Below are 10,741 nucleotides of genomic sequence, written 5' to 3' on the forward strand. Positions count from 1 at the left end.
GAGAGTCGCTGCTGACCAGAGGTGCACTGGCCCTCTGGTTCGAGAGCACCCCTGAGGCCGGCCGGTGGCCACGTGCAAAGGTGCAGCTGTTGGTCTGCTTTCATGCGGGAGGGGGGCTCAGGCCGGTGGTCAGGGCCGATAGTCTGAGGGGATTGATGTGGAACCAGTGCAGGAGACCTCAGAGTCCTGAGTCTCAGGCTGGACACTCTGCTACTGGTCTCTCCATCTCACGCATCCCCCGGCACTACCTGCATGTTTCCGGTGCAGACCTTTGGGTGGATCTGTAGAGAAAACCTGTCTTCAGGCTTCTGTCCTCACAGTAGTGAAAGTAAAAGCTGGAACAGAGAGCAGGGGCAGGGGCAGGCGAGGAGTCGGCCCTGGGCGTGACTGGGGAGGGGGCCCAGCAGCTCCTGCTCTCCAGGGCCCCTCAGTCTGAGCTCAGGAAGCTTGTAGCCACTGTAGCCTCAAGGTTGTTAGGTTATGTTTGTCCTTTTTTCTGTTCTGTCCCAGATGAGGAAACCAGCATGGTGATAGTTGGGAAAATCTCATTCTGTCCGAAGGACGTCCTGGGCCACGGAGCCGAGGGCACAATTGTGTACCGGTGAGTGGCCTGGAGAGCCCTGAGCCTTCACCACCTCACGTGCAAGCTCCCATCGGCTCCAGGGGCACAGTGGGGTCATCACAGTGACCAGATGGAAGAGTTCCCCACAGAGGGAAGTGATGGCTGCGGGGCCGCTGGGCAGTTGGTCAGGGCCCCCCAGGCTGTGAGGCCTTCGAGGCAGACGCTGCATCAGGTGGAAGGAGTCCCGCAGGCCCAGGGTTCTCCTGGCGTTTCCACAGCCAACCCCGCTCCTCGTCCTGCAGTGGCATGTTTGACAACCGCGACGTGGCCGTCAAGAGGATCCTCCCCGAGTGTTTTAGTTTCGCAGACCGTGAGGTCCAGCTGCTGCGAGAGTCAGACGAGCACCCAAACGTGATCCGTTACTTCTGCACCGAGAGGGACCGGCAGTTCCAGTACATCGCCATCGAGCTGTGCGCGGCCACCCTGCAGGAGGTGGGTGGCCCCAGGTCACCGACGGCTCTGCCAGCGCCATGGTCGGCTCCCTTCTCCCGGCAGCTCGGGTGCAGTTTTAGGGACTGCCAGTTTACTTATTTTTTAAATTTCTTTTTAGTAACTTTATTGAGGTTACAATACAACGTATTCATTTTCAATGTATGGCTTGATGCATGCTGACAAGGGTATGTACCCATTTTAACCGCCAACAGTGGAAATGTAGAGCACTTCCCTCTCCCCAGATTTAGTTGTGTGGTCCCCTTGGCTGCCCGGGGCAGTCTGTGCTTTTGCAGTTGGTACCTCTCTCCCTCTTGGCCTCCAGGAAACCTGGTCGATCCTTCCTCCCATCGCCGGTCAGGGCTGGTGTGGGCTAGGGGGATGCTAATTGATGACTTGAGTCATTAAGATAATCCATTGAACCCCTTTTGCGCAGTTTCCAGGCTGTGCAACTGTGATATTTCAGTATCATTTGGCTTCATTGCAGGCTTACCTGTAGGAGGCAATGAACTTGGGTTTCTTACCCTCTTGTCATCTCATTATAAACTAGTAAGCTGGAGCTTTGTTTGTTTGCTTGTTTTAAGTCAGTCTTTCAGGGGAAAAGAAAGTCTGCTGGAAAATACGGATTTGAACGGAGAATATTGTCAGTAAAACTTCCCATTTGTTTGTTAAAATATGATCAAAGAAAACGAGCTGACCCAATACCAAATGTTTATTAAAGCAAAAACCTTCGGGCCGAATTTTTCTAAATAAAATTGAATCACTTAAAAAAAGAGAGAGAGGGCTTCCCTGCTGGCGCAGTGGTTGAGAGTCCGCCTGCCGATGTAGGGGACACGGGTTCGTGCCCCGGTCCAGGAGGATCCCACATGCTGCGCAGTGGCTAGGCCCGTGGGCCATCGCCACTGGGCCTGAGTGTCTGGAGCCTGTGCTCTGCAACGGGAGAGGCCACAACAGTGAGAGGCCCGCGTACCGCAAAAAAAAAAAAAAAAAAAAAAGAGAGAGAGAGAGAGAAGGTATGCTGAGGAGCGAAGTCCTGAGGGCGCTGTGCCGTGACCCAGCCTTCGTGTCTCTTGCAGTACGTGGAGCAGAAAGACTTTGCCCACCTCGGCCTGGAGCCCATCACCTTGCTGCAGCAGACCACCTCGGGCCTGGCCCACCTGCACTCCCTCAACATCGGTGAGAAGCCTCCCCTTATCAGGCGGGGGAACAACTTGCTCAGGTGGGCCTTGCCTCTGTCGAAGCTCTTTGCTGCCTCACCGGGACCCTGTTGTTGAAGAAAGAGAGGACTTAACACATTTAAGAGCCAGAACCTTTACAGGCAGCAGCGGGTCTGTTGAGAATCTGAGGAGGGCCCATCCCCATCGCAGAAGGAGTCCAAGCACGGCACTAACCTGGAGTTTTGTGTTAGTTCACAGAGACCTGAAGCCACACAACATCCTCCTCTCCATGCCCAGCGCACACGGCAGGATCAAGGCCATGATCTCCGACTTCGGCCTCTGTAAGAAGCTGGCGGTGGGCAGACACAGCTTCAGCCGCCGCTCAGGGGTGCCCGGCACAGAAGGCTGGATCGCCCCGGAGATGCTGAGCGAAGACTGCAAGGAGAACCCCGTGAGTGTAGGCGTGGCTCTGTGAAAACTGCGGAAGCAGCCTCTTGTTCCCGGGGGATTCAGAGCCTCCAGGCCCAGGGGGGTGGGCTGGAGCGCTCACTGCCAGAGAGGGACATTTCTGTAGCGGAGAGCTTCTCCCCCAGCAGCACTCTGCCGGCACTCTAACACTGTCTCCTGTCCAGAGGAATGAAAGGGGTGAATGTAGGCAGTTGTCTGTTTTTTTCCCCCGTACTCTTCCAATCCTTTCCCCCCCTATTTTGGGCAACTGGAAAATCAGGACTTGCATAAGGTGAACAAACTTCCAGTTTTCATTCTGTTTTTAATTTGTTTTTGTTTTTCCAGCTTTCTATTTTGAGAATTTTTAGACATACAGAAAATTGAGAGCAGTGAATACCTCTGTACCTCTACCCAGATTCAACATTCGTCCGTATTTTTCACTTTCTGTCTGTTCCTGCAACCATTCGAATACGAGTGGCAGGCCTCCCAGCCCTTTACCTTAAACAACTCAGCACACGTCTCCCAAGGACAGGTACATTCTACCTCCTGGCCACCTACCCGTGCTCACGCCTCAGCCGTTAATACTGTTTCCACTGATACCTAGTGTTCAATGCATATCCAAGTCTCCCCAGTTGTTCACCAAATGTCTCTTATAGAGCTGGTTTCTGTAAAGCAGGACCCAGTTAGGTGTGTATGTTACATGGCGCTTCAACTATCTCCTTTCCTCTACACAGTTCTCCCAGCTTTCTTGTCCCACGACGGTGGCTCTTTGCAGAGTCGGGGCACTTCTCTGTGGAATGCCTCACTCGGGATTCGCTCACTCATTTCCTCTTGGTGGTATTTAACTTGCCTGTTCCTTGTATTCCTGTGAACTAGACATAGGTCTAAGGGCTTGACTAGATTCAAGTTAAGTGTTTTTGGTAAGAACAGTCCCAGTCGGGTTGTACCATTACTGCATCCCTAATGGTGATGCCGAGTTGAAGCAGCTGGTGCAGGCGGTGACACTGGCATCTCCCCTTTGTTAGGACTGTGTGGGGCGATGCTCTGGCAGAGCGTGAATATCGCATTACCAACAGTCACTCACCTGATGGTTCAGCATCCATGGGCAATCCTTGCCTGAATCACTGCATTCAGTAGAAAGTCTACATTTATTAGCTGACATTTTTCTGTAAAGAAGAACTTTATTTATATTCCTTTTCTCTCTCTCTCTCTGTGGACTCATGGATTTTTAAAAAATAGCAGTATAGTCCATTGTAGTCCTTATTCATTTTTGTTTGTTTTGTTCCTATTCCTTTTGGTACTCAAATTGTTCCAGTTTGGCCAACAGGAGCCCCTTCGCGCTGGCTCCTGCATCCTTTTGCTGAGAGCCCAGTCGTGTCTGAGCACCTTGCTTTCTAGCCCGGCAAGACATTGGAGGATTATCTGGCGCTCCCCGACCAGACCTGGATGGGATCAGCCATCCTAAAATAGATTAGATTCAGTGGAGCCTCTTATCCTACTCACTGGGGACCGCAGCTGGTCAGTTAATCAAAAAGGTCAGTTACGATGAAAAAGCATAAGGAAATACATACACACCTTAAACATTTTATTTTAACTTAAAGTAAGTAATGTGACTCTTTAAGGAAGTCTTTGATGTAAGACGAGATCTTTTTTTTGACTTGGGTCCAACTGAATGGACTTGTTCGTTTCCTCGCTTGCGGGCAGCACATTCACATGCCTTCGGTGACTTCTCGATCGAGACTCAGACATTTCAGACGCCTCCTAAGCGATTTGGAAGCAGAATCCCAGCTTTCAGCTATTTATGTCCTGTCGCTTACAGTTGAGTCTCCCACATCTAATTCCACAGCAGTTTTTGTAGCAACTCCCTCGCATTGAGTCTTTCCAAAGATTCAGCTTACCTCAAACTTGGCGGCCCGTGTATTCTATCAGCTTATGGAGTATTTAAACTACAAGGACAAGTGGCAGAAATGAGTTTGGGAAAGAACATAACTGAGCCTAGAGATGAGCCCATAGAGTTGGGGGCAGAGGGGCCCAGCATGTGGGACGCAAGCCCCCAGGGGGCAGCATGAGTGGTAAGGATGCTGGGGAGTCAGGCAGCCTGGGCTGCAGAAAACGGAACACGGAGAGCATTAACGACACAGTCAGTAGGTGAGAAGTGGCCACCAGGTGAGCGCTTCAGTGGTGGTGGACTTGTTCCTCCTGTCCTGAATCTGTCACCCACCTAAGGAACATTCTGGTGAAGTAGAACAAAGATGACTGGGCTCAGGAATAAGACCTGCATCTTGTCCTGGTTTGTCGCTATCCAGCAGTGACCCTGGGCTTGTCATTGAGCCTTTCTGTCCGTGTCTTCATCTGGGGATGGTGACATTCGCTCTGCTCACCTCACAGGGCTCTTGTGAAGGGTGTGTTTTCTCCAGTGAGGAAGGTGACGAGCTCCTGGCTTTCTCTCGCTAGAGCCTCACGTTGTCTGGTGGAGAATCCGAGTGGTGGGGTCTGACGTGAGGGACACACGCCGTGCTTGGGAGCCATCCCAGTGTAACACCCCATGTAGACATGCTAGGCGTCATACACACACATTTCATCTGTAGGCATGGAATGGTTTCACGGGATAAGTGAGACGTGTTATTAGATAACATCAAAGTGAGCTCACTGGAAATTTGTTAACTAATCTTTTTCTGGGACTGTTTTGGGGTTTTTTTTGTCTATTTTATTTTATTTATTTATTTTTTAACATCTCTATTGGGGTATAATTGCTTTACAATGGTGTGTTAGTTTCTGCTGTATAACAAAGTGAATCAGTTATACGTATACATATGTTCTCTGGGACTGTTTTTGAACCAAAAACTCTTTTTTTTTTTTTTTTGGCCACGCCACGTGGCTTGCGGGATCTTAGTTCCCTGACCAGGGATCAAACCCGCGCCCTCGGCAGTGAAAGTGCGAAGTCCTAACCACTGGACCACCAAGGTATTCCCACCAAAAACTGGTTTTATTTCATTTATTAACCCAGTGTTAAGACCTGTCATATGTGGGCACCTTGGAAGTCCCTGGGGGTACAACAGGGAAGCAAACGCACAGAAATTCCTGCCCACGAGGAGTTGCATGCTGGTTGGGTGAGGAATAACTACCCGCAGGGAGAGAGCGTCCTGTGGGCCGAACACTGGTTTGAGCCACCGTTTCCACACTTAACGTGTGCGTCTAATCTTCACAACAGCCCCATGGGGTCATCCTCGTTTCATGGTCATGGATGCTGAGGCGCAGAGTGGCCAAGGGGCTTCCGAGGGCCAGTGGCAGAGCCAGCAGGCATCACAGGCATTGGGTCCAGAGCCCAGTTCTCCACTGGGACCTCCAGCACTCGTGTGGGACCTGCGGGGCACCCAGCACCGCTCTGAGGCCATCAGAACTTTCAGCCGGCTCTCCTAAGGCACCTTCTAGGTGGAAGAATCAGCAGCAACACCCCCTCCTCTGCTGCTGACTTAGAATGAGAATTCTCCCCTGAAGCCCTCTGATGCCCCGAGTTTCTTTTCAGACCTACACGGTGGACATCTTCTCTGCGGGCTGCGTCTTTTACTACGTGATATCTGAGGGCAGCCACCCTTTTGGCAAGTCCCTGCAGCGGCAGGCCAACATCCTCCTGGGCGCCTGCAGCCTGGACTGCCTGCACCCTGAGAAGCACGGTGAGCGGGTGGCAGAGCTGGGGGCCCTCGGGAGCGGCCCCTGCAGGCGGGGGTGGGGCCGGCTCTGACTCCCCAGAGGCCCTTCTTTCCAGCTGCTCGCCCTGTGGGCCTCAGTGAACTGACGACTGGGTCCAGAGCTGGTGGAGGGCTGGGTAGGGTGTCCTCGAAGCGCCACCTTCTAAAGCCAAGCAGCTCCCAGGTTCCTTCAGGTCACACGATGACCTGTGTGACCTGGGTAAGGCCCCCTTGGGGGACCTCTGTTTTCCAGCTTGTGACTCTTGAGGGTTAAATAATCTGAGGTCCCTTCCTGCCCTGACGTCTGGGGAGACGGAAAGGCCATGCTGCATACACTGGGCTCTCGTGTGTGGGCCAGTGGTCAGCGCGTGCGGCCTGGGCTGAGGACAGACGGGCTGGGTCCTCGCTCTCCAGGCACGCAGGTGACAAGTCTTCCTGCCTGACTTCAGGGTTTCCCGCATTATAATTGGCCCGTGACACCCCACTGTTGCCTTTTGAAAGAATTTAAACCATCTCACTGTTTTGCCCATGGATTAATTTTCCTTATTCCCTGGAGACAAAACAGATTAGCATAAAGGCTAGAATCCCATTATACAGTGATGAATGACTGCTACTAATACCTTTGTATCTATTATTCTGATCATCTATCTAGACATGTATGCATATTTTTATAAAAATGGGGTTAAATAGTGCATAGTATTTTGCAGCACGCTCGTTTTTAAACTTCATCTTGACTCTCTCTGCGTCTGTCCGCATTCAGCCAGCACGTCATCCTGGTGGCCCGCAGTCCAGCGCATGGAGGCACAATGGTGTCACCCGAGCCTCTGATATCAAGCATTTCCAATCACTCTTTTTCACTAACCGCGCAGTGAGGACTCTCCTTAGCTGAAGTCTTGTGCAAGCTCTTATGTTATTGGATTGAGTTCCTGTCCGTAGAACCTTGAGTCACAGGGCATGCAGACTGTCAGGGTTTTTGGTAATAACGAGTCGCATGTTTATTTTCCTCCTTTGTAGAAGACGTTATTGCCCGGGAGTTAATAGAGAAGATGATTGCAATGGATCCTCAGAAGCGCCCGTCAGCGAAGCATGTGCTGAAACACCCGTTCTTCTGGAGCCTAGAAAAGCAGCTCCAGTTCTTCCAGGTGGAGACATTTGTTTCCTTTATCAAAAATTTTCATGTAACCTTTCCAGTTTTTTTTCCAGAAACTACAGCAAAGGACAAAGAATAAAACAAATGACCCCGTAATTCCATAACCGAGAGATAACCACAGTTGACATTTTAATATATTTTCTCCATACGGGCAGACCGGGTTTGGCTCCAGACCACCCTGATAAAGCAGATATCGCAATAACGTGAGCCACATGAACGTTTTGGTTTCCCGGTGCATATAAGAATTCATGTTTACACTATACTGTACTCTAAGTGTGCGATAACATTACGTCTGAGGTCAGGTGTCTTCCAGGGACCTTCACACTAGCCAGGTCACTTTGTTGTATGTGTGGTTTTTTTAAATATTATTAACATTTTTTGATTAATGTCCTTCTTTTTATTTATTTATTTATTTGGCTGCACCAGGGCTTAGTTTGGCACGCGGGTTCCCTAGTCTTAGCATGTGGGTTCTTTAGTTGCGGCATGTGAACTCTTAGTTCCGGCATGCATGTGGGATCTAGTTCCCCGACCAGGGATCGAACCCGGGCCTCCTGCATTGGGAGCGCAGAGTCTTAGCCACTGGACCACCAGGGAGGTCCCTATCCAGGTCACTTTGATGATCACAAGATATAGAGCAGGAATGAAGCTCACACAAAGGGACCTTCACCCCACCAGGGTTAGGATGTAAACTCTCAGTATCTCCAAGTCACGTGTCTTGCGAACACCCCCAGCTTCCGTCCGCGTCACTAGCTGTACCAACTTTGCAGCTCAGCACCATGTGCCCCCCGTGTACCCGAGTTGACCATCAATCCCCCCCCCACCAAGGCTTTCTTCCTGCAACTGCAAGTTAGACGGTCAGCCAGTCTGACTTCATCTTCATCAAAGAAAGAAAAGCCAGGGCTTCCCTGGTGGCGCAGTGGTTGAGAGTCCGCCTGCCAATGCGGGGGATGCGGGTTCGTGCCCTGGTCCGGGAAGATCCCACGTGCTGCAGAGTGGCTGGGCCCGTGAGCCCCATGAGGCTGCTTGGTGGACCTGTCTCACTGGCCGGGGCTCAGAGAGGCCCGTGCTCAGGTGCATACCTCGGACCCCGAGCAGGATTTAGATGCAGGGCCGGGGCCTCCAGAGCCCACACTCTTGTCACCAGCTTTTTTCCTCTGAAAGAAGTCTTGGCTTCGTCTGTCTTTCCTAATTGTTTGAATGAGGAGTGACAAGCCTGCATCAGTCATGGCTCTGAGCATGTCCTGTTCCAGTGGGTACACAAAAGTCACAGGTTGAGAATCAAAATGGACCTTTTTTTTTTTTTTTGGTTCATCGATGAATACGGATTGCACACGTGGCCCTGTGTGGCATGTATGTGTGAAACACGGGCGAGGCACTGCAGGTCTCAGGTGGAGATGGTCCGTGTCGGCCTCTCCACAGCGAGTGGCAGACGGGGCTGCTCCTGGGGAAGAGGTGATGGACAGGGGAGAAGGCAGGACGCTTGCTGCCCGGCTCTGGGCTGAGGCTCAGGCAGGGGTGGCCGTCCCGGCACTCAGAGTGTCCGTCCTCTGGCTCTCAGAGCCTCTGCACACTGTTACCTGTTGCCCTGTCTCCCTCCCAGGACGTGAGTGACCGGATAGAGAAGGAGTCCCTAGACGGCCCGATAGTGAAGCAGCTGGAGCGCGGCGGGCGGGCTGTGGTGAAGATGGACTGGAGGGAGAACATCACTGTCCCCCTCCAGACAGGTGACCTCACGGTGCCCCCGGGGTCAGTGTTGGTGGAAGCGGTGCAAAAACAGCAGCTGTTTCTGTGAAGCAGACGTGGAAACGGCAACTCCAGGCCGTTTGGGGCTCCAAATACTGCTTCTGGGATTGAGGTTTCCTGTGGTTTGGATACAGGTCACACCATTGCTCTGACGTGTGTCCCAGTTGTCTCTCAGAGTGACAGGTCAGTGACAGGTGTCATGCCCTCGGCGGTCATTTCTGATCGCAGGTGAGAAAGGGAGGTGGAATTCAGACTAACACTGCCGCCCTGGGGTTCAGTCTGGGGAAGTGCGCCTGTCAGTGACAAGAATGGAGTTAGGTCATGATTTGGTCCGATTGCTTGATCCCCAGGAGCCCCAGGAATTGTTTTCTTTCGATATCTGTTTGTCTGTTACATTGCCTTCCTTGTTTTTTCCCTAGATCTGCGTAAATTCAGAACCTATAAAGGCGGCTCTGTCCGAGATCTCCTCCGGGCCATGAGAAATAAGGTGAGGGCTATGAGCACACGGCGGTCCGGGCGGGGCCGCAGCGCAGCCCCCGCTGCTCATTCATATCCCTTCTCTGGAGGTCCTCCAGCCCCTCTGGATGAGGACCTCACAGAGGCTGGGAGGCCTTGGCTGTACAGGAGACACTAGAGGCTGCTTCTTCCCCTGAATGAACTTTCTCTCCAGGGATGTTGAGGCGGGGATACAGGTCACAGTGCAGCCTCTGCTAGAAGCGGGCTCCCGGGTGCTGCATCCTTTGCTGACTTGTTCGGTGCCTGGATGTGCACAGAAAAACTCCTTCTGACGCGGGCCCTTCCCGCCCCGGGGCGGGCCCCGCCCTCCCCGCCCTCCCCGCCCTCCCCGCCCTCCCCGCGCAGGCCTCGCTCGGCTCCGAGGCCTCCCCGGAAGGAGGGGAAGCGGCGCCAGGAGCTGGTGGGTGGTTCCTTTACGCGGCCTAACGGTCGGTGTTTCTTGAGCGGGGGTCTTGCCGGGTCCCGCGGGCTCCTCTCTGCTGACCGTGGGTCTGTGTCGCCCCCTCCCGTCTACAGAAGCACCACTACCGGGAGCTGCCTGAGGAGGTGCGGGAGACGCTAGGCCCCCTTCCCGACGGCTTCGTGCGCTACTTCACCTCGCGCTTCCCCCACCTCCTCTCCCACACCTACCGTGCCATGGAGCTGTGCCGCCGCGAGAGGCCCTTCCAGCCCTACTACCACGAGCCCCCCGAGCCCCGGCCCCCAGTGACTCCAGACGCCCTCTGAGCCAGGCGGCCTCCGTGCCGGCGGCCCCGCTGGGACCAAGGGCCTGGTCTCTACAAGCCACAGCCTGGCGTCTCCTGCCGAGCAGGGAGACCAGGCTGCAAAGCCAAGTGCCTCGAGCTGCCTGCTCTGCAGCCGGCAGGGGAGGATGCTGACCCCGGGAAGTGGGAGGCGTGACCCCGCCCCCCCTCCCGACCCACGAGGGAGCTGGGAAGACATTGGCCGTGAAAGCTTGACCATCGGGGGACGGCTGCGAAGGAGGGCC

At 53.4% G+C, this 10,741-nt stretch overlaps 1 protein-coding gene across 1 annotated transcript in view; it reads left to right on the plus strand.

The window, feature by feature from the left end:
- The window catches only part of ERN1 (endoplasmic reticulum to nucleus signaling 1), a 51,784-nt gene extending 41,305 nt beyond the window's left edge, over positions 1-10,479 (plus strand). Inside the window, exons 14-22 of the mRNA XM_065897957.1 lie at positions 511-601; positions 865-1,054; positions 2,128-2,227; positions 2,460-2,659; positions 6,182-6,329; positions 7,359-7,486; positions 9,095-9,218; positions 9,657-9,724; positions 10,270-10,479. Of these exons, the coding sequence (XP_065754029.1) occupies positions 511-601; positions 865-1,054; positions 2,128-2,227; positions 2,460-2,659; positions 6,182-6,329; positions 7,359-7,486; positions 9,095-9,218; positions 9,657-9,724; positions 10,270-10,479 (1,259 nt within the window). The remainder of the gene's footprint in view (positions 1-510; positions 602-864; positions 1,055-2,127; positions 2,228-2,459; positions 2,660-6,181; positions 6,330-7,358; positions 7,487-9,094; positions 9,219-9,656; positions 9,725-10,269) is intronic.
- Positions 10,480-10,741: the final 262 nt, after the last annotated feature.

Source organism: Phocoena phocoena, chromosome 19 (genome assembly GCF_963924675.1).
Source record: "Phocoena phocoena chromosome 19, mPhoPho1.1, whole genome shotgun sequence".
In the NCBI taxonomy this organism is placed as follows: domain Eukaryota; kingdom Metazoa; phylum Chordata; class Mammalia; order Artiodactyla; family Phocoenidae; genus Phocoena; species Phocoena phocoena.